At 36.4% G+C, this 27,499-nt stretch overlaps 14 protein-coding genes across 14 annotated transcripts; 10 read left to right on the top strand and 4 right to left on the bottom strand. All coding sequences in view use genetic code 12, as the record gives it.

Annotated features, from left to right (window-relative positions):
- Window positions 1-71: 71 nt before the first annotated feature.
- SPAPADRAFT_57808 (uncharacterized protein) lies at window positions 72-1,336 on the bottom strand (the record flags this gene model as incomplete). Its single annotated transcript, XM_007372092.1, has 1 exon — window positions 72-1,336. A coding segment is annotated over one exon (802 nt), but the record flags the coding sequence as incomplete, so codon positions are not given.
- A 2,089-nt stretch (window positions 1,337-3,425) lies between these two features.
- Window positions 3,426-5,271, top strand: NRM1 (Nrm1p; the record flags this gene model as incomplete). The annotated part of the gene is made up of 1 exon (XM_007372093.1): window positions 3,426-5,271. One exon carries the CDS (start codon window positions 4,514-4,516, stop codon window positions 5,090-5,092), a length of 579 nt encoding a protein of 192 aa, XP_007372155.1.
- Window positions 5,272-5,276: 5 nt separating this feature from the next.
- Window positions 5,277-6,022, bottom strand: ERG2 (C-8 sterol isomerase; the record flags this gene model as incomplete). The annotated part of the gene is made up of 1 exon (XM_007372094.1): window positions 5,277-6,022. One exon carries the CDS (start codon window positions 6,002-6,004, stop codon window positions 5,351-5,353), a length of 654 nt encoding a protein of 217 aa, XP_007372156.1.
- Window positions 6,023-6,223: 201 nt separating this feature from the next.
- Window positions 6,224-6,850, top strand: SPAPADRAFT_47829 (N-acetylglucosaminyldiphosphodolichol N-acetylglucosaminyltransferase catalytic subunit; the record flags this gene model as incomplete). The annotated part of the gene is made up of 1 exon (XM_007372095.1): window positions 6,224-6,850. One exon carries the CDS (start codon window positions 6,224-6,226, stop codon window positions 6,848-6,850), a length of 627 nt encoding a protein of 208 aa, XP_007372157.1.
- Window positions 6,851-7,445: 595 nt separating this feature from the next.
- SPAPADRAFT_57813 (SDR family oxidoreductase) lies at window positions 7,446-8,627 on the top strand (the record flags this gene model as incomplete). The annotated part of the gene is made up of 1 exon (XM_007372096.1): window positions 7,446-8,627. One exon carries the CDS (start codon window positions 7,491-7,493, stop codon window positions 8,493-8,495), a length of 1,005 nt encoding a protein of 334 aa, XP_007372158.1.
- A 131-nt stretch (window positions 8,628-8,758) lies between these two features.
- SPAPADRAFT_130993 (uncharacterized protein) lies at window positions 8,759-9,736 on the top strand (the record flags this gene model as incomplete). Its single annotated transcript, XM_007372097.1, has 1 exon — window positions 8,759-9,736. The coding sequence occupies one exon, from the start codon at window positions 8,759-8,761 to the stop codon at window positions 9,734-9,736; it is 978 nt and encodes a 325-aa protein (XP_007372159.1).
- SPAPADRAFT_132075 (aldo/keto reductase) lies at window positions 9,733-10,644 on the bottom strand (the record flags this gene model as incomplete). The annotated part of the gene is made up of 1 exon (XM_007372098.1): window positions 9,733-10,644. The coding sequence occupies one exon, from the start codon at window positions 10,642-10,644 to the stop codon at window positions 9,733-9,735; it is 912 nt and encodes a 303-aa protein (XP_007372160.1).
- A 1,069-nt stretch (window positions 10,645-11,713) lies between these two features.
- SPAPADRAFT_69159 (uncharacterized protein) lies at window positions 11,714-13,417 on the top strand (the record flags this gene model as incomplete). The annotated part of the gene is made up of 2 exons (XM_007372099.1): window positions 11,714-11,732; window positions 11,757-13,417. The coding sequence occupies 2 exons, from the start codon at window positions 11,714-11,716 to the stop codon at window positions 13,415-13,417; spliced, it is 1,680 nt and encodes a 559-aa protein (XP_007372161.1).
- Window positions 13,418-13,753: 336 nt separating this feature from the next.
- SPAPADRAFT_47834 (uncharacterized protein) lies at window positions 13,754-14,833 on the bottom strand (the record flags this gene model as incomplete). Its single annotated transcript, XM_007372100.1, has 1 exon — window positions 13,754-14,833. One exon carries the CDS (start codon window positions 14,831-14,833, stop codon window positions 13,754-13,756), a length of 1,080 nt encoding a protein of 359 aa, XP_007372162.1.
- A 2,612-nt stretch (window positions 14,834-17,445) lies between these two features.
- Window positions 17,446-18,486, top strand: HGC1 (cyclin; the record flags this gene model as incomplete). The annotated part of the gene is made up of 1 exon (XM_007372101.1): window positions 17,446-18,486. A coding segment is annotated over one exon (1,041 nt), but the record flags the coding sequence as incomplete, so codon positions are not given.
- A 1,067-nt stretch (window positions 18,487-19,553) lies between these two features.
- On the top strand, window positions 19,554-20,543 carry ROT1 (Rot1p; the record flags this gene model as incomplete). The annotated part of the gene is made up of 1 exon (XM_007372102.1): window positions 19,554-20,543. The coding sequence occupies one exon, from the start codon at window positions 19,791-19,793 to the stop codon at window positions 20,469-20,471; it is 681 nt and encodes a 226-aa protein (XP_007372164.1).
- A 377-nt stretch (window positions 20,544-20,920) lies between these two features.
- VPS27 (ESCRT-0 subunit protein) lies at window positions 20,921-23,377 on the top strand (the record flags this gene model as incomplete). Its single annotated transcript, XM_007372103.1, has 2 exons — window positions 20,921-22,796; window positions 22,989-23,377. The coding sequence occupies 2 exons, from the start codon at window positions 20,921-20,923 to the stop codon at window positions 23,375-23,377; spliced, it is 2,265 nt and encodes a 754-aa protein (XP_007372165.1).
- A 633-nt stretch (window positions 23,378-24,010) lies between these two features.
- On the top strand, window positions 24,011-25,342 carry SPE1 (ornithine decarboxylase; the record flags this gene model as incomplete). Its single annotated transcript, XM_007372104.1, has 1 exon — window positions 24,011-25,342. The coding sequence occupies one exon, from the start codon at window positions 24,011-24,013 to the stop codon at window positions 25,340-25,342; it is 1,332 nt and encodes a 443-aa protein (XP_007372166.1).
- Window positions 25,343-25,597: 255 nt separating this feature from the next.
- Window positions 25,598-27,498, top strand: CMP1 (calcineurin catalytic subunit A; the record flags this gene model as incomplete). Its single annotated transcript, XM_007372105.1, has 1 exon — window positions 25,598-27,498. The coding sequence occupies one exon, from the start codon at window positions 25,753-25,755 to the stop codon at window positions 27,433-27,435; it is 1,683 nt and encodes a 560-aa protein (XP_007372167.1).
- Between the last annotated feature and the right edge of the window lies 1 nt (window position 27,499).

Here is a 27,499-nt window from a genome sequence, read left to right on the forward strand (position 1 = left end):
ATTCTATGGCATATGACAATTTGGCCCAGCAAAAAAAATGGTATTGTGTTTTGGTTGCTGCGAAATAGCTAAAAAAATAACCACAAACTGAAACTTATGTAAGAACTGTTAATTGAATTATATAAATACTAAGTAAAGTTCAAGCATAGGCGTTTATGTGCATCTATACCGGTAGCAGTTATCTGTTTAATCACAAGAAATATGAACTTTCAATAACACACTACCTAAAACATAGCACGTTTTGATTTCGCTATATAAAATCGTTTATAAAGCATCCATAGTATAATCATACACAATTCCAGGGGTAACACTAGCAATGAATTTCAAAAAGATAATCAAATATTGGTCAACTCTAATACCTTCTTCATCTCCTGGCTCAGTTGGTTCCTCCGCATCTTCAACCTGCTCACTCTGATCATCGACTGTTAACGTCCTTAATCTCTCATTCAATGTATCACTTGCCTTTTTTAATTTTGAATGTTTCATCAATACCTTCATCACCGAAGCATGTCTGCAAGGATGGATCGAAACTGATGTGGTGTTATGAGCCACTGGTAAATTCTCAATTGTAGCTGTTTTGTCCACATAATCCGAGTTTATATCTTCAAACATTTGCTTTGGAAGGAGCGGTATACCATTGGAATCAAACCCCACCAAATACATCTTAGGAACACGATATGAAGTAGAATAAGTAATGTACATATCATACTTTCTTAACTTGTTATTGGAATCATTGATGATATCCAAATCATCAAAATCATCCTCTTCTTCTTCTTCTTCGCCACCTTCAGCGGTGACATCTATAAGTTCGTCAATATCATTCACCTCAACTGCTTCTTCCAATTCATCTTCGCTTTCTTTGTCCTCCTGCTTAGCTTCGGCTGTTTTATTTGAAGTCGCCACCTTTCTGGATTTGACCCAACCATCTTCTCCTTCCTCTCCTTCTATTTCCTCTTCTTCCTCAAGCAAATCAGGATCAATGGAATCGGAACCTCCGTTTAAATAAGTAGATGCCCGCTGATAACTGGGGACATGCTTTGTAATCAAAAATTGTTTCTCTTCAGGCAAAAAGCTCTTTTGAAGGTTCTTGGGACAGCTTGACCATCGCCAAGTAGGAAATTTGAAAACAAGATAATCTCCAGCTTCAACGAATTCTTCGGGGCTAATCTCCCCCGTGGTTGAGAAGTTGGATTTGTGGTTGATTGGGGTTAAATATTCTCGTAATGATGATAATTTTGATCTTAACATGATGTGTCTATCAAGTGCCTTGAGAGCTGTATAAGGTTAATATTATGGTGTTGATTAGGTTTTAATTTGGTGACGACAACCTGTTGTAAAGTGGTATTGCCATCAGATTTCTTATCAGTACAAAGAGGATTGTACAACAAGGGGTGGAACAAATAAAAGCTGGGGTCGTGTAAATCCAATTTCTATGTCATGTGATCGATATTTCCAATTTTGGATGAGAATATTATAGTTACATCGTTTGCGCTATTTATAGCACACGAAGAATAGCAGTATATCATAGGGGTATTATATTGAAGGTAAATTAAAGAACTTTAAAGTGTTTGGTAGTGATTTGATAGGCTATTAAAACAAGGACAGTACTTTTTCTAAAATTTTGAAAAAATTTTCTGGAAAATACTTCTAAAATTCAACTCGAGTTAAAATCGGGTTCATTACCCTTTCAGAAAAATTTTGACAGTTAGTTTGGCAAATCTTTAGATATAGTTTTACCTAAAAGAAACATATTAACAACAAACATGCAAGAGAATCATAAGGTAAAGGCAACTATAAGAGAACATTCGCTCCACTCCTTCAGTTGTCTTTAATCCAAGTAGAGACAGTTTGTAAAGCTGAACTTCCAAGTATGACGGTTTATTGAACAGTACTAACTCATGAAGCTGTACAGTTTAATAGCTTCTAAAGTGTCGGTTGTTTTGATTCTTCTATTTTGAGGTTTTGTTTCGCAACCATTGATTCATTGTTGAGGCTAATTGAAAAAAAAAAAAATAATTAGATTTCGCGAGTTTAAAAATATTTTAGTTTTTACTTGCCTAATTGGGACCCCCCAAATTCGAGTCATTTCCAGTTTCAGATCATGTGCCACAAGATTGTAATTACACTAAATGTAATGAAATCGTATTGCAAATAGCAAACATTGCTAAATGGGGGAAATATAAGACCATAACTTGAAAGGAGAACCAGTCGTGGTGTTTTTATTTGCATTGAAAAACCAGTCAAATTACACGTGTCGCGACTTACCTTATCCCTATTTGGAAAGATCTTAACATATCTTGATGCAACATGTAGAAAACGTTCAATCCTGCTAACTGCAGGGCCCTTACATGACCTGATTTATAATTCAACTAGATTGGGATACTTAAAAAAAAAAAGACACGTTAAACGTGAAAACTAATGTGCCTTACACGTCAGTTTTTCAAAAGTTTACCCGTTTCGGCATACCTCCCCCCCCCAAAAATCTAAAATCAAATATAGTATCTTTGTTGTCTTTTCGCTGTACGTGTTTACGATTCCCCTTAGTATAAAGTTCGCGCTTTTTATTTATTTTTTGCGTCTCATGTTGATATTTTATTCACGATGCGTCTCGTATTTTCTGTTTCTTTTTTTGTTTGTTTTGAAGTTTTGCTGCAATTATTTATTTCGTGTACTACAGCGAAAAGGTAAACACTAACACAAAAGAATTTCCTACCCAACAACCATTCCGATTGACAAGAAAATCACGAAAACAGATGCGAATCACAAAAGATATGCGACACGTCAACATATCTTTCAAATCTAAGTTTCTCTCGCTTTAGTAGCCGCAGTCAGTGGTATTCCAAAACGCCAAATTATATTTCGCTTCAATTGCAAAAATTACGCGAACGTTATTTGTTTTTGAGATGCTTGGTAGGGTGGAGAAGGTCTAATGCTAAGCAGTACAAATGAAATAGATTACTTAAGGAGTACTGAATTATTCATATCAATCTTTTTCATCAACCAGGAAACATGATCTCACTTGTGGTTATTTTGCAATAGCAACATTTGCTGAAAATAACTCAGTTTCCAAGACAATCACCAGCTAAGGGTGTGTTAAGGTTTAGAGTGTAGCCTTTAGTTCTCCCGAATAATCACTCGGTAAATTCTTATAAAATAATTAATAATGTTTTGGTTTAACCTAAAATAGGATTTTGTTGGCAGAAATAATTAAAAAAAATTATTTTCCTAAACACATTCATCTTCCATTGTACCTTTTAAACTTCTACGTATGTTAGTATTTTTTTTTCATGTTTTGGTTTTTCCTAATTCCCTTTTTGTGACCGTTTTCGTTAGTTTATGGTATTGGGTACTACAGCGTAATACAGGGAAATATTATAATTAGAACGAAATAAACAACTCGAGTTTGTTTTTCTTTTTCAATACTTGGACCCCAAGCTTTCTCTTACTTCAACAAGACAGTTCATTCCAGCCATACCTTCACTTGCAAGTCTATTCAGCAGTTCCAAATCACTCAATTGGCTTTCAAGAAAGGAATAAACGCGCATTCACTGAATTATTTATTGCATATTCCACACACGCATATACATAAAAACACCCTACCGCTTCACACCAAATGTCCGTGACAACCAACAGAGTAGCATTAGCACCAATCAAAGATACTCATTTGAACTCGAACTCGAATTCCAGTTCCAGCACGCCATTGAAGGATAAGAAGAAAACACCAATTCTATTCAATATCAACAAACACACGTTTTCCGCAAGTGAGATCAAGAGAAGAAGACAAGATTTGTTCATGAAATCTTTAACCATACCCAATTCGGCAACTTCATTAAACAAAAAGTATTCTCCTTTACGATCGCTCAGCTTTTCTGATTCGAGATCAACATCGTCAACTAGTTCCTCCCCTACCGTTAAAGTTAGAGCCAACAAGAGTATTAAAGCAATCACTAATGATACTGCTGGTTTAGCTGCTACTAAGTTGAAGTTGAAATTACAGTTGGCCCTTTACAAGATTCAACAACAAAAACAAACACACAGATCATTGACGCGTAAAAAAGCTATTCAAGTTGATGAAACTACCACTATCAAGTTTTCTTCAGCAACCTCGCTTAAGTTGCTCAGCCCACCAAATTCAGCTAAGGCTTCTAGTTTTTCATCGCCAACACGTAAATATCCTCCTGCAGTTGCAAAAGCCATGTCTTCATTGCCCACACCACCTCAAGCGCCAGCAACTTATTTTTCATCCGTCAACATTAATTTAGAAACTAAGGCAAAATTATTAGCATCTGCACAAAGTTACAAAGACTCTTCTACGCGTCCAACATTATCCAACATTGCTCAAAGAAAACAATCCAACAAAACTAACCAAAAATTGAGATTGTTCCAAATTAAAAAGAATTCAATCTTTTATTCTAATGAAAACCAAAATAAAAAGTTGCCTTTAGTTCAAGGCGAACAACAAATAAAGCCAAAACCAATACATGTATCATCATCCTTAGATATCCTCAAGCATATGCCTTCAACCACATCACCAAAAAGACAAGCCTCCATAACCACTGGTGCTTCCTTTATTCTTCCATTTGCAGCCGCAGCTGCCGCTGCTGAATCGGGAGCAAGACAAAATAATGCATCGACTTTACCATCTATACTTCTCAACCCACCTTCAAACATTAGTCAGTCATTCAATTCTAATCATGCTACTAATTTACCATCAATTAACAAAATCTTAAGAACTCCAATAAAGAGAGCCAATTCGACTCGTCAATTATTGAAGCAACAACCTAATCCTCCACCACATCCTGCAAGAGCTTCTCGCTTACCTACTGTTACTGATGATACTACCATTGATGAAGATAATGACATGACGATAATTAATAACACCACCACTTATAACAACAGCACCGTGGTTGAACATAACGACACCACCATTCCTGAAAAGAATGAGGATGACGATGATGAAGACGACGATAACGACTTTGATTCCAGAAAGAAAGATATTCTTAGTTCTTCTCCATTATCTAATCCATTCGGTACCCCCAACAGTTTCAGCGTTGCTAGATCCTTATTGCAATTGGGTGGACACAGAATGTGAACACCTCAGCTATATGTTACATTTAAGATTTGACGTTCTTTTCACTTCGTTTCAAAAAGTATTATAGAGTCCATCCTTTAACATTCTTGTACTATACTTGTCATTATGTCATTGTCTCTTTTTTTTTTGTTTTCCTTTTTCACTATTTAGTTTAATCATAATACATAATATTCCTGTTTACATTGAGGTAATGTTCATTTTGTATGAATTATTAATGAAGTTTACAAAGTCTATGTATCTATCTAATTGTAACGTAACCTAAAACTTACCTCTTAACAAGTTCTTAATCATGTCTCTTCCAGTGTAGTAACTTGTTAAGTAAAAAGTGTAGAAGTCCATAGTGGAAGTGATAGTGTCCATGAATCCAAATGGCAACATAGCAGGAATCCAACCTTGGGCCAATTCCAAAGCAAAACCTCCACTTGGCATACTATATTGTTTAACTTGACCTCTTTCTAAATGATGTTGGTCACCTGGCAAGTACATTTCTGGAGATAATGCACCTGGAAAAGCTGCGCTTTGATATCCAGTTAAAATAGTAAAGTAATCATCAGCAAAATGAACACCAGTGTGACCTTCAGTACCGATTGCGGTACCGAAAAGGATTAAGTACTCACTGATGGAAGCATGAAGAATGTACATGGTACCCATAGCTCCACCGGCATTGTTGTAGACCCATTCGTCAAAATTTAAGTCATTAGTGATTGAGGGGTATTTTTCTTTGATTTTTGGAACTAATTCAATCATAATGTTGGTTGCATTACCATCTGGATGATTAACGAGAACATCTTGGACAATATCTTGAAGAACCTTTTTGTCATAGATGAAGTTGGTAGGTAACCAGGTGTCATAAAGACGACTCAAAAGAGAATAGAATCCAACGGCGAATAACGCAAACAGTAAAAGCTTCATTGCAGTTTAGTTAAAGGTAAAGAAGAAGGAAAGAAAGAAAGAAGTTTACAAACTTTTCGGTGTTTTTTTATTGCAAATAAATCTGCAGGAATAAGGGAAAAAAAAATATTATACGAGCGAATTAAACGACCACCGCGCCTTAAATATTTCTGACATTTTGAGGGGGGTTATAAACGACGGCCTATAGCAAACAATACATCGAACAAAGACAAGAAAAATATGATTCTGGTACTTGTAACTACAGGAGCAACGGTTACATTTGAATCATTGATTTTAAAATTGATCAATGCTGACCTTATTGAACAATTGATTGCACTAAACGTGGACAAATTATATTTCCAATATGGAAATGAAATCAAAGGATCTCAACATATCAGTCGGAATTTCTTTGTTAATCACTTATCCAAAAGCGGAATAGTGGAGAAATTTAACCTTGAAATGATAGGGAGCTCGAAGCAAACTGGTGACGTGGAACACTATAAGTCAGATATATTTGAATTGATTACATTTCCTTACTCACCTCATATCGACGACTACATAGACAAAGCATCAGTTGTTATAACTCATGCAGGAACAGGATCAATAGTAGATGCTTTGACATTACGTAAAAAGTTAATGGTAGTAGTTAACGACCAGTTAATGGATAATCATCAATTGGAAATAGCTCAAGAGTTTTCCAAATCAAACTATTGTTTAGCTTATGAGATAAAAGATATGGAAGGTGACAATAATCGATTTGTAAGTGATTTAGAAAAATTGCTTAAAGATGAAATCCGATTGAAAAAGTTTCCTAACAATGATGGTACTATTATAGAGTCTATCATATATAATGAGTTGACCTCTTGAATTGTGATAACATAAACAGATGAGGAATATATTGGCCAAAAAACACATGTCCAAGAGTTGTGGTTGCATCATAAGCATGAATTTAGTTAATACATGATTACGAGATTCACAGTGAATAACAACTCTCAAAGCTATATATCAGTCCATGGAATAACTTACTTCAGGAAATGCGGTAATGGATTCTTATAATTTGTATGCAAAGTGAGTTTAGAATACAAGAAAAGTGGTTGGTAGATGTAATGAAATATAGTATGAAACTCTTTGTTTAAATTTTATGAGGCATTTACTATCAGATCCTTGCAAAGGGACACATGGTAATCATGTTACTGTTAGCTAGCTGCTATATTTGTGGCTTAGCAAGATCCCAAAAATTTCTAGCTCCGATTTATTTCCGTGCTCAAACTTAAGTAAGCTGCCCAAAAGTTGCTTACAAATCGGGTCAACAAAAATTTTTCCGTGCGGATGTACAAATTTGCAACCAAACATTATTGTACCAGAAAGTCACAATTTCACAATTTGTCAGCAACCCAGGATTGCGAAAACTATAAATACAAGCCTGAATTCCCTTATTGAATAACCTTTATACACTTTTCTCATCAATAACACACTTATTTACAAACAAAAAAAAATACTTGAACATATGACTTCTACATCTGTTTTTGTTTCTGGCGCTAATGGTTACATTGCTCAACATGTCGTCAAGCAATTGCTTGCAAAGGGATACTCCGTTGTTGGATCAGTTAGATCAGAAGCTAAAGGTGAAGAATTAAAATCTTTAATTAACAATGATAAGTTTTCTTATGAAGTTGTCCCTTCACTTACCGAAAAAGGTGCCTTTGATGATGCAATTAAGAAACATCCCGAAGTTACTGTGTTCTTACATACTGCTTCTCCTGTCTCATTCTCGATTAAAGATATTGAAAACGATTTAGTTAAGCCAGCTATTGAAGGTACTGTCAATGCTCTTAGTGCCATTAAAAACTATGGACCTCAAATTACCAGAGTTGTTGTTACTTCCTCTGCAGTCTCCATTCTTGGATTTGGACCATACTTTGATAGTGACAAGATTTACAATGAAGATGACTGGAACCCAATCACTTATGAAGAAGGTTTGACTAACCCTCACTTTGGATATTTTAGTTCCAAGAAATTCGCTGAATTGGCCGCCAATGATTTCGTTGCTAAGGAAAATCCAAAGTTTAACATTTCATTTGTCCAACCAGTTTATGTTTTTGGCCCTCAAGCTTATGCTGTTAAAGATAAGGCCAACTTAAATTTTTCAAGTGAAATTGTCAATCGTGTTGTCAAATTAAGTAAAGATGATAAAATCCCCGAAGAAGCAGCTGAATTCATTGACGTCAGAGATGTTGCACGTGCACACATAATTGCTTTTGAAAGTGACGAAGCTATTCTGAAAAGATTATTCCTTGCTGCTGAAACGTATACTCTCGATTCAATTGCCGATATTATTAATAGACGTTTCCCACAATCCACAGTTCCAAAGGCAGACCTTTCAAAAAATGCCGAAATTTTGAAAACTGCTCATAAGATTGATAATTCAAGAACAAGAAAGATTCTTGGATTTGAATTTAAAACTCTTGAAGAGTCAGTATATGATACTGTTGAACAAATCAACAATGCTTAAAATATATAGAAAACTTTTTCCCTTTCAATTTATAGAGTTATAAAAAATGTTAAAATAATCGAGAAAGTATAGAACTACTAGTTCATCTTTAGAGTTGGCCAATAATGTTTAAATAAATGCTCCATGATTTTGCAACCATAGTATATCAAATAACTGGAAGGACAAATATTGGTCAAAGTACACGACAAATATTTGTGGCTACCTAAATAGAATTTACAACTGCGTTACCATATTACAAGTTGAAATAACATTACTATTCCTCAATGACAACAACTAATCTACTTATAGATATCATAAATGACAGCTCAATCATCGATAATATAAAGGTAAAGCAACTATCGGTTCAAATATCACAATTTAATGATGTTGACATAGTTCTGCTTAATCCTCTGGAATTACCTGTTGATACCTCCTACAAATACATCATTCTTTTACTCAAGACAGAAAAAATACTAGCACAAGATCCATATAACCCAATTTTGAAACAGCTTGTTGTTGATGTTAACAGTATTCCACCCGTGGCACCCAATATCAACGAGAATGACTTTAATAGCTGGTTTATCAAAGTTAAGCATAACGACTTAGTCACTGATATAGCTTATTTGATTACTGATTTGAAATATGACAATTTCATCGATTTAATCAACAAGAAACTTTTAAATGTGAAATCTGTCCCCACATCGAACCCCTACTATTCTCAATTGACTGTCTTGATCAAGTTGAAAATCCTACACCTTTACTTGTTATCAAACTATAATTTCAGAAACTTGAATATTGCCCACTATTTACAGGAAAACTTGATTGCTGAAGAGGTTAGTGGGGATATTTGGCAATTATTTGAAAATTTCAAGACCAATGCGTTGATTTCTCATGATTTATTTAACTTGATTGTATCAGCCAACTTTAATGACAACTACCAAAAGATTATTGAAAAAATGGACAAGACCAAGTTGTATATGAATATTCTTGAAAATAACATCATTAGATTAAGTAAATATTATACCTCAATCAAGATTTCTAGAATCGGGGAGATGTTTCAATTTCAAGAAAAAGGGATCAATGTTGATTTAGAAAATTTACTTTTCGATATGATTATAAGAAAGAAATTAAATGCCGGTAGTAAGATTGACCAATTGGAAAACATACTTCAATTCGAAGAATCTGCAGAGAACTCAGTACAACTCAATGATCATATTAAACAAGTTGGAACTTTAATTAGTGATATATGTATTAGAATCTAATCATATTTAGAGAATTCTTTAGCAAACTGTCTAACAGTTTTTTGCTTTCCGACAGTTGTAATCTCGTCAACTTCTTCAGGAGTTAATTCAAAGCTGAAAATATCAACAAATGACTTAATACGGTCTTCCTTACTGGATGTAGTTAATGGTAAAACACCTTTTTGAATAACCCATCTTAATAAAATTTGACCTTCAGTCTTTCCGTATTTCTTGGATAATTTTGCTAAAACCGGATCCAATGGACCCCCTTGACCCTTGGTGATTGGACCTAAAGGACCATAGGCTTCAACCAAAATACCATTTTCTTGAGAGTATTGAACAATTCCTGGAGTTTGGTCTTGCAAATAAGCACTAAATTCAATTTGATTAACTTCAGGTTTGTACTTTGGCTTGGAATCCAAAACAGTCTTTAAATCTTCAACAGTGAAATTGGAAACACCGATATTTTTAGCTAAACCTTCATCCTTCAACTTTTCCAAATATCCCCAAGCTTCAGTTAAGCTGAATCCATGGGTTTCCTTTTTGATATAGGAACTGTGAAGCAAGTACAAATCAACATAGTCTAACTTCAATTGCTTTAAGTCAGCCTTTAATGCTTCATATGGATTAGAATGTGGTGATCTATTAGAAAAACTAGCATCACCAGCAAAGTACTTGTCAGTAATGAAGATGTTTTCTCTCTTGACCCCCGAATTAACCAAAGCAGCACCAATTTCTTCATTGGTGTTGTAAATTTCAGCACCATCAATGTGTGCAAATCCTAATTTGATAGCCGTTTCTAAAGCATTGATAACATTGGTATCAACTTCATCACGACCGAATTTGAACCATTTGGTACCAACACCGTACCCAATTGCAGGGATGGTATTTCCGTTTGATAATTTAAAATCTGTACCAACTAAAGACATAATATTATGATTTGTGTATTTGTTTTGCTCTAAGGTGAATAATGGTAGACAAAAAACAGTAAACAATCTTTTGAGAGATTTGCAGTTGTATTTATAGGAAAAATCTAGAGCCTTTCACTTGCCAGCAAATAGCAATCTCTGTGGCTTGATTTCCGTTTGTGGCATCTCCGAGAATCAATCCACATTTTCCCCCACTTATTTTTTTCTAGTGGCCGAATTTCTCGGATCGTTTTACGGCCATTGTTCTAAACCCCTGATTACTAATACTTGGGTAAACATATCCACACATAAGCAGAGTTGCCACAGAAAGTAACCAGATAAGAGTAAAGACTAATTGCAGCCACCACCACCGCCTTGACTATCACATTACCCACCACAATCAGATGTGCACACGGAGACTTTTTTTTTTGTATAGTGCAGAGGTTTGAATATTTGGGTAAAGAGTAAATTATATTACATCTTCCTCAAAAAAAAATCGAGTCAGAGGAAATAGTAGTCACTTCCAAGACATTTTGGTTCAAATAGAATAATTCTACTTAAGTCTATTCTAGAATTACTCGACAATCTTCAGAAACTCTTAAAGTTCTCATAAATGAGTGTCAAGATAAACATCTTACGGAAAAAAGAATATCTTAACGGATATACTACAAAACATTTTAATAATAACCAATAAGGCCTAATCCGACATAGATATTGCTTTGAGATATTGGAAAGGTTACCTTCTTTGGTAATGCTGTTACCTTATGGTAATTTGTTGGTTGCGAAAAAAAAATCCATTTTGTGTAACAAACCATTTAAGTCAGCACCTGCATTTTAGTTAGTGATTAGAAGTGGAATTCACCAGGATGTTGTCTATATGTACCAAGTCTTAATACAACTAGTATCCAACGGATCAAGGCGATGTTGTACCATCCTCGGATTACAACACAAAAGCGAGGATCAGATTGCCAAGATTACAACCGGCTTTGGTTGCTATTGGCCCACGCGGCCCATCCCAAAATTTCACACACGCTACGTGTGATTTATAAACAACACACTATATAGTCAGAAGACAAGATCTACATAAAGAATGCAGAATTCTAACATAAGTGAAGAGACACCATTGCTACAAGAGCCACTTGCGAGTATCTCTTCCGCCGAAGACAGCAATGAAATCTTGTCATACGTACAACAACGACGACTTTCAATAAATTCAAATGGACCAGATAAGATACCCAATTCTTTTAATCTTCACCACCCATTTCATCATGATGATAACATGTCAAGAACTTCATCAATACAGTTATCTGTGAATGACCTTATTACTATGCACACAGATGAGCTTGGTCCCGAGCCATCTACAACAACTGTTCAAGAAGTTAAAGTTCTACTTTCTTATTCATTTCCTATGATTATAACGTTCATTCTTCAGTACTCCTTAACTGTTGCTTCTGTATTTTCTGTTGGAAGAATAGGTGGAACTGAATTAGCAGCTGTTAGTTTAAGTTCAATGACAGCCAATATAACTGGGTATGCCATTATTCAAGGTGTGTCTACTTGTTTGGATACACTCTGTGCTCAGTCATATGGAAGAAAAGATTATAATGCAGTAGGTGTTCATTTCATCAGATGTAACTACCTATTAATGTTATTATTTATACCGATATTTCTGTTTTGGGTTTGGGAAGCTGAACCAGCATTGTTAAGCTTGATTAACGCTAACGAATCTAGTGATATGTGTTTATTAGCTGCTAATTATTTAAGAATATTGGCATATGGATTACCTGGGTTTATTTTGTTTGAAAATGGTAAACATTTCTTACAAAGTCAAGGGATGTTTGAAGCATCAACTTATGTGTTGGCTATTTGTGCTCCACTTAATGCATTATTAAACTATTTGTTAGTATGGGATAGTAACATCGGATTGGGATTTCTTGGAGCCCCGCTTTCAGTGGTTATTACAAATTGGCTAATGTTTATTTTATTATACTTGTATATTTTCATTGTTGAAGGATATAAATGCTGGCCAAAACAAGGATTGCTTAACAGAATATTCTTTACCAATTGGAACAAAATGATTTCCCTCGCTATACCAGGTGTATTGATGGTAGAGGCAGAATGGTTAGCTTGGGAAATTATAACATTTTCAGCTGCTAAATTTGGTACTAAGGTCTTAGCTGCACAATCAATCATAACCACTACTTGCATATTGATCTATCAAGTTCCATTCGCTTTGGGTATTGCGACCTCTACTAGAGTGGCTTGGTTTATTGGGGCTGCTTCCAAAGAAACAGCAATTACTGCAACCAGGGCTTCATTATTGACCTCACTAGCACTAGGACTAATTAATTGTACGTTCTTACTATTGTTTCGTCATCCATTGGCTTCATTATATACCAAGGACAAAGAAGTGATCAAGTTAGCGGCAAGAGTGTTAGTGATTGGAGCAATATATCAAATCAATGATTTCCTATCATGTTCCACAGCTGGAATTCTCCGAGGTCAAGGACGACAAATGATAGGTGGTATCCTAAACTTGGTGGGTTATTATTTGATTGCGCTTCCTGGTGCATATTTTTTTGCATTCGTTGCAAACCTAGAATTGCTCGGCCTTTGGTGCGGAATGATAATTGCGCTCGGCTTTGTTTCCCTAACTCAATTATACTTCGTAATTATAAGCGACTGGGATAATGTAATTGACAAATGCATAAATGAGGGTATAAGCGAAGATGGACATTTGAATATCGAAACACATTCTTTGTTGCCGAGTATGAGCAACTCAGGGGCCATATAGCGGATTTTACAATTTAAGCCATGAATGTTCCCGATTGAATAACTAAGTTCACAAGAAGATAGGGGTAAACCTTTCTTGGAATAGATTTGCTAGACATACATTAGATAAGAATAGTTGCATTACTAAGCCATACTTCATTTACAGTTGAAACAAATAATCGTACGAGAATGCCCTGAACGGACTTATATGGTGGATTAGAGGTGAAACACTACATATTGCTATGAAACAAGGGGAGGGCTTGTCAGGTCGATCCTGCGGAATTTTCTTGTCCTAGGCTATAAATATGAACTAGTGTGAAATACGCGCGCCAAGAAATGCCAATCTCTTTGTACAAAATTATTTAGACTCTTTATTATTCAATTTAAGTTGTAATGCTTCTTTTTCACTTTTCATTTGCCGCAAATCCTTTTGCAACTGTTCCTTCTCCTTAAGTAGCAGATCTCGGTCTTGTTCCCATTTGTTGACATCCGAAAGTACGTTACCACATAGATTTTTTATTGTCAGATCCGATGTTTTTGACTGAATAAGCTTGATTTTCTCACGCATGGGAATCACTGATTTTGTGGCAGATTTTGAAACAGTTACATCATTCTTAGTACTCTTTGTTTTCCGAAACTGCAAGTGCTTCTCAAGGAGCCTATAATAAGCGAGGTATAACGTCTGGGTTCTGTGTAATTCTTCCAAATATTCAGTTTTCATATTATCATACTTCTCCATAATATCAGGTGGAACTATTGTTGATTCATTCTGCTCTTCATTATATGCCTTTGTCAATTGAGATAATTTGCTCAAATACTGGGTTCGAGCTTTTAATCGAGTGTTCAACTCACGTAACTGAGATGTGGTATCGTCATTGCCAGTACTTGGCTTGTTCTTATAATTCTTCAACTCATTATCCACTTCAATTCGTAGTTGATCGAGTTTTCGATCTATTGTGGATTCATAAACTTGCTCAGTAGATTCGTAAGATTTAGAATAATTTGACGTGCGTCCGCCTTTACTTGCTCGTATATCCCAATTTGGATCATTCTTTTGTTCTGACAAGTTAGATGTTCGTTCTCTACTGCGTGGATATTTCCCTGGATAATCATCAGGAATAGAAATACGCGTGGCATGATTTCCCAACCCGTCATAGCCGGAGCTTAGTGTTTGGGTCACTTCTCTTACCAAATTGATGTCATGGATTAAATCGTCATCGTAATCTAATTCGCTGTCAGATAAATCTCCGATTACGGGAATATCTGGATTATTGTGTGAGCTTCCTGTTGTATCTTTCAAGATCGACTTGCGCGTTTGTCGAAGGTTTCCTTGTGATGAAGGCGTCAGAGAATGTATTGTTTCATTGTAATCGATCGTGGGCTCGTCTACCAATGGGCGTGAATCATCTTCGCCCACTCCAAACAAATATTTTATCATTTTTTCTTGTTGAATCTTCACCTGTCAGGTACAGAAAGTCGTTGTTTACATTTTAACTAGAAATGGTGATGATAATATACATTTTTTTTTCTGTGTATCTTTGTATTGTTGCCAGTCCAGGATGCAAACAAAAAAAAATTGTCGCAATGCAAACTCATGTTTGACGATTGCAAAAGCATATATATATATGGTGTTGTCGTCACTACAAAGTGTTTATAATCATAACAATGGATCCTAAAGTGCTTCTATGTATGATCAGATGATATGTCTGTAATTGGTAATTTGTAGGATTTGTGTTTGCCAACATTGGAACCAAAGTAGATGACGTAAATTGTTCGATTGCAGCAATAGATCTATTTGGGGTATTTGTAAATATGTAAACAAGTAAACATATACACAGCCTTTTCGTGTTTTGTACCTGTTAACAACGGGTTGCTTCCGAGTTTGGTAATGACTACCAGTTTCTCCCAAGTAGGAATACAGGCGACGCCTATGAGGCGATGTCATAGAGGTGATAAATACTTTCGCGTGCTATCAGTTTAATTGAATGGTAGATTACAGTCAAAAGGCTAAAAAAAAATACACCGCTCCTCGTGAACAGAAGGCACAACTAGATCTGCAAGCACTGTGTCAAACTTTAGTATTGGTATTTTTGACATTGTATCGATTCGGAGAGTAACCGATGGTATTGATTGCACCACAAACAAGCCGAGAATAGACGAATTGAAGGAGACAAAACAACTGATTGTCTTAGAGTTTGGTTGAGATGAGCTACAACAATGGATTTAATTACGTACCCTAAATATTAAACTTCCATTGTATAATTTTGTTCCACAAAATACAAGAATCCTTCATTGTATGCATTTGGGCGCACTTTTTGTAATTACCGAGGTGCGTACTCCTATTTGCTTGCAACGCAGATACTCGGGATGCAGCATGACTTGGATTCCATGACACAAGTGACCTAGACTTTAATTTACCCCAGCAATTGATAAGCGCTAACATCGAATAGGGGAAATTTGTGTTTACGGAGTTATTCAGGGTATGATGCATATCGGCAACTAATTTTTTTTTTTCAGTAAAGTCTCGTCAAAGACAGCAAAAATTTGCCCATTTAAAATTTTTCGTCTAGTGAAATGAGACTATGTCAAAAATTACAAGAAACTTTAGTCTAAAAACAATGCATATTATCTACAAGAATGGTGTGATTTACGTGAACAATTAAGCTTTTATTCAACATAGGTATCGGCAGAGTTGGTACCTTATCCCCACTAGTTTATTATTATTTGATATGTAACAATATACAGCCAGCGCCCTCGTCATCAGGAGATTTTTCAGGGGAGATAGCCACAATATAACACATATTTTCTCATTATATCTTGAGAAAGTGCTCTCTAGAAACCATATTTTTGGTATGCAAGTTAGGTTTGACATAGCAACCAAACTAAATCGCGTTTCGTGTTTTGTTACCTGATTGGTTACAGCCTCTAATATGAGACCCTTGCCAACCGAACTAAATGTATAAAAAATTTTCTTTTCTGCCCAAAAACAGAGTATTTTTGATACCCCTGAAAAAATATTTTATTTTATAAGTTAAGAGCCTGTGCATAGGCTTAACTCCACCCTTTGTTCCAATTAAATAGCGGTTAGTACCTTAATCTAAAAAAAAAAATGTATATGCAGGATCAGACAATAAAACGTCCACCGCGTTTACCTATTGGGACGTACATGTGCTTATGAAATGCCCTTCCATTATAGTGAGCAACCCCGAATGGGATACGAAATATTCTGTTTGTAATTCAAGTATTGTGGTTGTAATTCCCCTGTTTGTACAAATCCCAGCACCACATGTATTAGCCAGGATATTGGTATCAAAAAAAAAGAAAGAGAGCCGGGAACCAAACCATAATTTAGTAGCTCGGTTATGCGCTTGGAGAATTTATTTTTTTTCTTTTTTTTTATTTGCTGTTAATCGAGACCCGTAAAACTAAATCCCTGTGCATGAAGGAATCTAAACGCGAGAATGCCATAAGACTAGGAGATAGCGGCAGCAATCTACAGTAAACACAAGTTGCAATAATAATTCTTGAGAATCTAATCGAAGTTGGAAAAAAGCAAAACATAGAAGTTGATGTTATTGTTTAAGTATTTTTTTTTTTCAAATATTTTTTTTTTTGTTTGATAAACTTAGCTGCATGATTGTCTTTTAGTAAATTATTTTTCGAAACTTGTTAGTCAAAATTAAAATTTAAGGATAGCTCCAAGACATTTCCCAATTATAAATAAAACTATATTCGGGGGTTTTGTCCAACTATTATAAAATTTACTACTTAACCCAAACATTCTACATTCTTTTTTTTTTTTGCTTTTAGTCTACTTTTTAATTCATTCTCCATTCGCTTGATTGAATTGTCCATTTAACTCACGATTGTCCATTCGAACCCCCAGAAGAGTTTCAACTACCAGGGTTCATACCAGTCCCTGCATATTTTCATATACATACAAAGAAAAAGAGTTTACAGTTTTAGTCTGGTACAAATAACAAAGGAACACTTTATTCACTCGTTTATATCCCTCGGCATTCAATGTTCAACGTCTCAAGAAATAAGTCAATGCCATTGACTCCGCCTTCTTCGTCTGAATCTGACTACTCCAGAGAACATGATTCCAAAGAAAACAAGAACATTGGCAAATGTTCCAGCAGCCCACGCAAATTCACCCAATTAAAATACAATCATGAGTTATACAAATCAGAATTAAAAATCCACAACCAAAGTCTTGCTGAATACGATTATGACATTTATGACAACATGGCAGAAGCAATTAGAAATGCCAGACCCAATATAGACTTGTACAAGCAACAACCATACTTGACTTTCCCCATTAGACAAAAGTTGGTTGATTTCTTGTTGAAGATTTCCATCAGATTGAAAATCCTCCCATTTGTATTTTACAAAGCGGTCAAGTTATTTGATCGTTATTGTTCAAAAAGAATTGTGTTGTTGGACCAAGCACAATTAATCATAACTACATGCCTTTGGATAGCCAGCAAAGTCCAAGGAGGTAATAACCATTTTGTGAATTTAAGCAACTTGGATAAAGTATCCACTATTAGAACCATTAACGATATAGGCTATGGTTCCGGTGGGAAATATTTAGGTCCTACTGAAAGATTCAGATTACCTAAATTACATGAGTTAGTAAAGTTGTGTGGTGCTAAATGTCTGTATGATGCTGGTATGTTTAAGCAAATGGAAGTTCATATTTTGAACACCTTGGAGTGGTCGTTGAATGACCCTGCTATTGAAGAATTCATTGTTGAAAGTCACGAGTTCAGTACCATGACTCCACCTTGTGAAATATTCAAGGTAAAGGTATTCCTTTCATACGTTGCATCATACACACATGAATTAATCGATGTTCATGTCGTTGATTTGGCTCAAGTCGTTTTAGATCTCATAAATGAAACTTTCAAATTAACTCCTGAAGATCCAAACTATCAAACTGTTTTGAACAGCCCCACTCCAATAGTTATGGAATTAGAAAAATACAAAAAAATCAAAAAGAGTTTGGTCAAGGCTATTCTAGACTCATCGGAATACATATTGAAGCTTTTCAACTCAAGAGGACCACAGTTTATGTATCATCAAGTTATTAACCATTACAAAATGAGTTTCTCACCACAAATGCCAATTACACCAGTTTCACCAGAAACATGTACAGGATTCCCAGAACCTCAAAGCACTCCACATCAGCATCAACAATTCAAACCAAGAAGAGTAGTAACACCACCAGAAATAGAAGTGTCTTCTCCCCCTATTAGAAATGCTAACCATAAAATAGTTACACCTACATCAACTTATCCCCCAGCTATAATCAAGGGGATTCCACCACCACATCAATTGCCATACTATTTTCATTCTCCCATCGAACAACCGCCACTGCACAAATACAAGTGGGGCAATCGCACACCTAAACAAAGAAGTTACTCATCTTCAAGCATCAAATTCAATACTACAAATTTATCACAAGGAAGCTTGAGCTCGATTGCTTCCAAGCCAGATCTGACATTTGATGCTGAAAATCCAAATTTTACACCGGCAAGTGAAACTCAATCACCCGTGTGGTTAATTAAGAAACAACAACGTACCAGACCTGCCGCCCATGTTCATACCCAAAGTGTTCTGTTCTAGTCCATCAACAGATATTTACACAAGATTACACAGTTTACACTTTTGCATTCAATTCTCCAGTATAATGTATTCCTTTTTTTTTATTATTATTCGTCTTTTTTACGAACATTCTACTATCGGCTAATGTGTTTTATAGTTCATACATAGATAGTTTACGTACTACTTGCATTTTTAATATATGTTTACCAAAATGAAAAGAAGAGCATTTACGAGTTTTAGTTTCAAATCGCACAAGAAGATCATCCCACTATCAGCATTCCAAGTCATGAAAATAATGAAAGTGGTTCGTTTCAAGTAAACGAATTTGATGGTCTATTACTAGAAAACAAGTGAAAATCCCCTGATTTAAAGGAAACATCCATTCCGCAGCACATTCCGTTAAAAATGAAACTAGAATACCAATCGTGACGCCTTTTCTTTAGAGCAACGAAAAAAAAAAAACAAACACAAAATGAATTGAGAACAAGGAGTGTCTAAAAAAAGAAGGAAAATTCCAACTTCAAACTATTTACTTTACACTGCCTTCCCAAAGTAGCAGCCCAACAAACAGTAACACATATATTGACATCAATATTTTCATTTTACCCAACACGCGCTTTGATTATAGACTAGGTTTAGGGTTGAAACGTATTAAGCATCTCATTTAAAAAAATAAAATTAACCTACACACACACACGCACACACGCAAAATCATGGTGTCGTTCTACTATTGTTTGAGTATAGTCATCACGCTTTGGTCATGTCTAGTCAGGGCTGATCCAAACATGGCCGAGTTGGAAGGAACTTGGTCATCCAAATCCAATACCGTATTCACGGGTCCAGGGTTTTATGATCCTGTCGATGAACTTTTAATAGAGCCAGATTTACCAGGTATTTCTTATTCCTTCACTGCTGATGGACACTACGAAGAGGCATTATACAGAGTTGTGCCCAACCCTAAGAACCATTCTTGTCCAGTCGCTTCTATTACTTACCAACATGGGAAATACGAATTATTAAGTAACGGATCTCTTGTCTTGACACCTATTGCTGTCGATGGCCGTCAGTTATTAAGTGACCCATGCAACAGTCCTGATCCATCAAAATCACAATACACTAGATATGTTCAACCTACCTGGTTCAAAACTTATCAAGTTTATATTGACCCTTACCATGGAAGATACACGTTGCAAATCTACCAATTTGATGGATCTAAGATGCAGCCATTGTATCTTGCCTACAAACCACCATTAATGTTGCCAACTACCGCCTTGAACCCTACCAATGACGAATCCCAAACTGCAACTTCATTACCACTGAAAATGAAGAGAAATATCAAGAGGTCATTGGAAAATCAATATAGAACGAATGCTAAAAGGGATGTCTACAATGAATCCTTTGACAAGTATTGGTGGATCTCGGTTGGATGTTTGGGTTTAGCTTCTGCTTATTTGTTTTTGAAGTAAATTATATCGAAAGTTAATTTGGTTTCTTGTACTGTGCTATATATACATAAACATTAAAAAGTAAATGTAAAACTCTGTAATACTCGTTTTGGTTGTAAGTTTTATGCAACTTAACGGTTTGTAGAATTACACCAGCTCAGCACAGGTGTAAAGAGATTATTATTGAAAAAATAAAAAAAAAACAACAACAACAACATAAGCTTAATATCATCCATCCAAGTACGTCTTTACTCTAGATATACCTGCACCTTTTGGTACATATGTATGTCCTTAGCTAATCGCATAGTTAAAACTGTGTTTATTTTTTTCCTTCAGGGTGAGAGAATATCTGGAGGCGTAGTCCACAGAAAAACGAAAGGCAAAACTTCCTATCTACTTAGTAACCACCCGTTTATAGAACAACAACAACAACAACAACAAAAACTACAGAGCCAATCATATAAATTACAATGTCTTGGGTCACTGGAAAGGTCTCCCCTGTGGAACTAGACAACAAGATTGCAGAAGCCACTTCTGAATCGATTCCTAATGGTGAGCTTGAATTATCAATTGCATTGGAGATCACTGATGTGATTAGATCCAAAAAGATTCCCGCTAAACAATGTATGCGAGCTTTGAAGAAACGATTGACTTTAATTTATTCAAATCCCAATTTAATGAAGTCGACATTGAAGTTGATTGATTTATGTGTCAAGAATTCGGGATTTCATTTCTTGGTGGAAATTGCGTCCAAAGAATTCATGGATTATTTAGTTGATTTTATCTTATTGGTTCACTACAACGTTAAGGAGAGAAATGTCAAGAACAATGAAGCCAAATTAAGTGTAGGTAACTTGATATTGTCTTTAGTTAAAGAATGGTCGATTGTATTTGGTAACCAATTACAATTGAATTATGTGGAAAAAGTGTATAATGAATTGGTCAATCAAGGCTTTGAATTTCCAGAATTAAGTGGTCACGTTCAACAAATGACCAGCACTTTTGTGGATTCTGAAGTGCCACCAGATTGGGTCGATAGTGATTCATGTATGATTTGTTATACTCCATTCTCGATGATCAACAGAAAACATCATTGCCGTGCGTGTGGAGGAGTATACTGCCAAACCCATTCAGCAAACAACACTCCCTTGGTTCAGTTAGGTATTATGGAAGCTGTTAGGGTGTGTGACAACTGTTTAGCTAAACAAAAGGCCAAGACTAGTAAGAATAAACCTAGTCATGAGAGAAGCTCCTCAAGGTCAATTCAAAATGAAGCCCTTGATGATGAAGAGGAACAAATCAGAAGAGCAATCGAGTTGAGTTTGCAGGACAGCTCTATTCCATCAGCACCACGTCATGAACCTCCTCAAGCACCACCTCCTACTCAAGAAGCAGATGACGAAGATGAAGAAATGAAAGCGGCCATTGCTGCAAGTTTAAGAGAATATGAATCTGAAAAGGCCGCCCATCAAAGCCATCAACAGTTCCAACAACCTGAGCAACAACAGCAACCACCAACACAACCTGAACTGGATCTTTACAATTTCAGCATTCCAACTTCTAATTCTCAACAAAACCAATATCCCCAATATGGAGCCCCACAACCACAATTTCAACAACAAGAACCACCTCAGCAGCGCCAACCACCAGTTCAAGAAGATTTATCACAAGCCGAAGAAGAACAAATCAATCTCTTTATTACTTTGATGAATAGCTTAAGAAATGATCCGAAGAAACAAGCTAATGTTATGTACGATCAAGATCTTAACGAATTACACTCCAAGATAATTAGATTGAAACCAAAGGTTAACAAATCGTTGCGTATTGCTATTGAACGTTATGAATCATTCTTGGAAATGAATAATAAAATATCTACAATTTCAAGATTGTATGATCAATTTTTGGAAAACAAATTGAATTTAGCCTATGGAAATCATTATATTAGTAACCCACCAGCACATCAACCACAGCAACCACAGCAACAGCAGCAACAACAGCAACAACAACAACAACCAGCTTATCATACCTTTAATGAGTTGCCACTGCAGGGAACTGGATATTCTCAACCCACTGCAGTGCAGAGTGAACATCGTCCATTTGAGAGTTCTGCTTATCACGAGCAAACTCAAGCACCACAGGGCACTGGCGGGTATCAGCAGGGCCCACAAAGGACTGGCGAGTATCAACAAGCCCCCCAACTTTCAGGTGGGTATCAGCAAGATCCGCATACAACTGGTGAATATCAGGGTAATTCCCAAAGAACGGGCGAATATCCGCCACAAACTCAACAATATCCTCAAGAGCCTACCTCCACTGGATATTACGAGCAAGCTAATGCTTATCCAAGTCAACCTCTAAAGGAACAGGGCAACTTTTACCCCACCTTCCCTCAAGAGTCTAATTCCAACGATTCATTTGCCAAGCCAATTTCGGATCAGTTACCATCCGAGCCTAAATTTGACGAAGAAAATGACGAACTGGAACGCAGAGTGCCTAAATTTACGTATTCCCAGTATCCGCATTCCGATCAAGACATAGGGGCTAAAGTAGAGCAAAAACAAGCTAGTTACCCCACTTCCGATAATTATCTCCCTTCAGAACCATCACAAAAATCAGAGAATGATTATGTTACTGTTTCTTTGCCTCATTACCCGCCACCGGAAGATTTAAAGCAGGAATTGCCGGTGCAATCATTTATCAGAAGGGCATCTTCTTCACTTCCTGCAAACGCTCTTGAAGATGCCAATGCCAAGTTTCCTACTTTGGAGAATGTTGAAGAGGAATATGACCGTAGTCATAAGGGTATTGATAAATTACCAGTTTTACCTAGTTTGGATCTGTTTGAAGAAGACAAAGAGTCCGAACAGGTTAGTGTAAATGGAGGAAAGAGATTTGTATCTGAGCCAGAGCCTTTAATTGATTTATAGCTGTGATTTAACATATATAGATACATATATAAAGAGATGCTTAGCCGATGTATTACTCGTCAAAGTACCGCTTAGGGCTGCAACCATCATTTGATGACTCGTTTTTGTCTTAACCGCCTTGAAGTACATGTTACACAAAATCACAAACCATTTTTTAAAAAAAAGTTTTTGTGACTCTGACGAATGCACGCCTGCGTCTTTTTTTTCACATTTTGTAATTGAATAATTTTTCACCCTCTTTTGTTTGCTCTCTTCCTCTTTCTCTATCAAATAACTTATATAAGTTTCCTTCCCCATAAAGCTACTCACTTACTGCTAGCACGACTACGTCTTACAGTTCACACAAGCTTTATTTTTAATCTGTTGTAATTTCTTTCATTGAATTTACAACTAATCCCTTCCCCAATTAAAGTCTGACTTTATCCCACGAGAGCTGCCGCTTGAAGTCCAATCAACAAACTATACTCACCCCATTTCGTGAGTATTACCCCGCCGTTGCATTAATAGAACAAGTTTTTTTGTACTTTTGCCTATTCCCCTTTTGGTTCTTCTAATAGTCTCCTGTTAGAGTTTGAAAAGTACATTTTTTTATAACCTTCAAAAAAAAAAATTAAAACAATTATTAGCCAAGGTATGACCCCTAGTGTTATCCAAGATGATCAACCTCGATTTGAATCTTTAACTCCAAAAGATTCCTATCTTGAAAAGACAAGACAATTGCCTTATTCAATCCAGCAACAAGCTAATCAACAGTCGAGTTTTGCTTCGAAGTTGATTGGTGATGCTCTTGCCAATCACATTGCTGAAATTGACCACGACCAATGTGATGCCGGTGATGAAGATTCATTTTTCGTTTGTGATTTAGGTGAAGTATTGCAATCGTTTAGAATCTGGAAGGAAAAATTACCCCAGGTTCACCCTCATTATGCTGTCAAGTGTAATACCAATTTAGAAGTTATCAAGCTCTTGGCTAAGTTGGGTGTTAGTTTTGATTGTGCGTCCAAGACTGAAATCGATACTATTATTAACTTGGGCATTGATTCGGATAGAATTGTCTATGCTAACCCATGCAAGACCAATTCGTTTATTAGACATGCGAAGCAGACTAATGTCAATTTGACCACAGTTGATAACGTGCAAGAATTGTACAAGTTGCAAAAGCATCATCCAGAATGTGGAATTTTGATTAGAATTGTCACCGATGATGAAACCGCGCAATGTAGATTATCCACCAAATTTGGCTGTTCCTTGGAAGTAGCAATCACTGAATTGTTACCGTTAGCCAAGGAATTAGGACTCAATGTTAAGGGAGTTGCGTTCCATGTTGGGTCAGGCGCTAAGGATTTCGATTCGATTTACAAAGCCATTAGAGACGCTCGTGCTCTTTTCGACGCCGCTGCTGAATTCGGTTACAGCTTGGACGTGTTAGATATTGGTGGAGGTTTCGAAAGAGAAACTTTTGACCAATCTTCCAAGATGGTTACGTTGTCCTTGGACAAATTCTTTCCCGAAGCTTTTGTCAAACAACACCAAGTTAAGTTCATTGCTGAACCTGGAAGATTTATGGTTGCAAATGCCTTCACTTTAGCAACCCATGTGATCGCAAGAAGAGACATCAAGGATGCCGAAATCAGAGCCATGGTTTACATCAATGACGGAGTTTATGGAAACATGAACTGTATTTTATTTGATCATCAACATCCCCAGGCTCATGTTTTGACTCATAATAACAAGTTTTATTATGATAGTGTCCAGTCGTGTCCTTACCGATTCTCGATTTGGGGACCAACTTGTGATGGATTGGACTGTGTGTCTAATCAAGCCAAGTTGAGTCATGATGTTCAAGTTGGCGATTGGTTATATTTTCCCAACTTGGGAGCTTACACTAGTGCCGCTACCACTTCTTTCAATGGATTCAAGGGGAATGCTCATGTTATTTACGTGGCATCAGAAGAACTTCCTTGAAGAAGTATATAGACATATAGTTTATTTTTGGTTCAGAATATAACATATTCATCTGACTAATTGTAGTTTTAGCCGGCTGTGTGGGGCTATAAAGATCACAACGTCAACTTATAATTAGAAGGCACAATGTTGGAACAGTAAAACAAAATAACGGCGATCACGTGATATCTATTCTCACCAATTTCAAACCCTTTTGGTTTATTCCAAAAAAGAAGTCACCAAAAAAGAGGCAATGACAACCAGGCGGTGCAACTTGACACATTTCTATAAATAACTGTGCTCAGTGAACATAGAGACATCATACACCAAGTCAATTCTACGTATTTATACCAACACGAATCTTGATCAACAATATTTTTGTAACACTTTGTCCCTAACCCCTTACATTCCCTTTTGAGAGTTGATTTGCGATGTCAGGAACAAATGTTGAGGAAAACACCAACCAGATAAATAAGGCATTGAGTGCCATCCACCAAAAGAAACCAGAGTTTTCCCAGCCAGACTTTACTGTTTATACTGCAGATGATGGAACAAAGTATTCCACGATAGAACGAGCAATTTCTACTGTGGACCCACCAGCCACTTTCAAGCCTAGCCATGACCAATTATACCTTGCTGATGGGAAACCTAATTGTGCTTTCTTGAAGGACCATTTCTTTCATGAGGGAAGATTGCACGAGGCGGATGCAATTTCCATTGTTAAAAGAGCTACCGAGTTGTTGACTGCTGAGCCCAATTTGCTTCAGGTTCCAGAACCAGTGACTATATGTGGGGACATTCACGGACAATACTATGATTTGATGAAGTTGTTTGAAGTCGGTGGAGATCCTAAATCTACCGCATACTTGTTCTTGGGGGACTATGTGGATAGAGGCAGTTTCTCTATTGAGTGTTTGATTTATCTATATGCACTTAAGCTCAATTATCCCAACACGTTTTGGATGTTGAGAGGGAATCACGAATGTCGCCATTTGACGGAGTATTTCACGTTCAAGAACGAGTGTTTGCACAAGTACTCCGAAGAGTTGTATGAAGTGTGTTTGACTTCATTCAATGCCCTTCCCTTGGCTGCGATTATGAATAATCAGTTTTTCTGTGTTCATGGAGGTATATCCCCCAAACTCACCAAACTCGATGACGTCAAGGAAATTAATAGATTTAGAGAACCACCCACTAAAGGATTGATGTGTGATTTGTTATGGGCCGACCCAATTGAAGATTATGATGATGACGAATTGGATAAGGATTTCATCAACAATGCCGTGAGAGGATGTTCGTATGCATTCACATATCGCGCATCATGTAAGTTTTTGCAAAACACGGGACTTTTATCGATTGTTCGTGCTCATGAAGCTCAAAATGCCGGGTATAGAATGTACAAACGAACCAAAACCGTGGGGTTCCCCTCCTTATTAACTATGTTTAGTGCACCAAACTATTTGGACAGCTATAACAATAAAGCTGCGGTGTTGAAGTATGAGAATAATGTCATGAATATTAGACAGTTTAATGCCTCGCCCCATCCATATTGGTTACCTCATTTCATGGACGTGTTCACGTGGAGTTTGCCATTTGTCGGAGAAAAAGTCACTGATATGTTGGTATCAATTTTGAATGTATGTACCGAAGATGAGTTGGAGGAGGATATACCCTATAGGGAATCGCAAATTGGAGTGTTGCCAAGTGAACTTGCTACCTTGGCTCAGAATGCTCCACCACCACTGGGAGGTATCCCTGTAGCTGGCATGGAAGTTGAAGAAGAAGCTGAGGAAGAATCGCTTGCAGCTAAGAAATTGGCATTGAGAAATAAGATTATTGCCATTGGTAAGATGTCGAGAATGTTCCAAGTGTTGAGAGAGGAACAGGAAAGTGTGGCTCATTTGAAAGAGTTAAATCGTGGAACATTACCCAAGGGTAGTTTGTTGCATGGTCGTGATGGGTTACGTCAAACGCTTATGACTTTTGAAGAGGCCAGAGCTGCTGATTTAGTTAATGAGGCGTTACCTCCTAGTGCTGAGGATATAAAGAAACTTAACGATGAACGAGAAGAGAAGATTAGAAGACAGTTTAAATTCCCGGGAATATTAAGATGAATGACTTATATTACCTTTTTTTCTTTTCTATATACATGATGAATAACATCAACATTCTTTTTTT

The sequence above is a fragment of the Spathaspora passalidarum genome (assembly GCF_000223485.1).
Source record: "Spathaspora passalidarum NRRL Y-27907 unplaced genomic scaffold SPAPAscaffold_1, whole genome shotgun sequence".
Lineage (NCBI taxonomy): Eukaryota > Fungi > Ascomycota > Pichiomycetes > Serinales > Debaryomycetaceae > Spathaspora > Spathaspora passalidarum.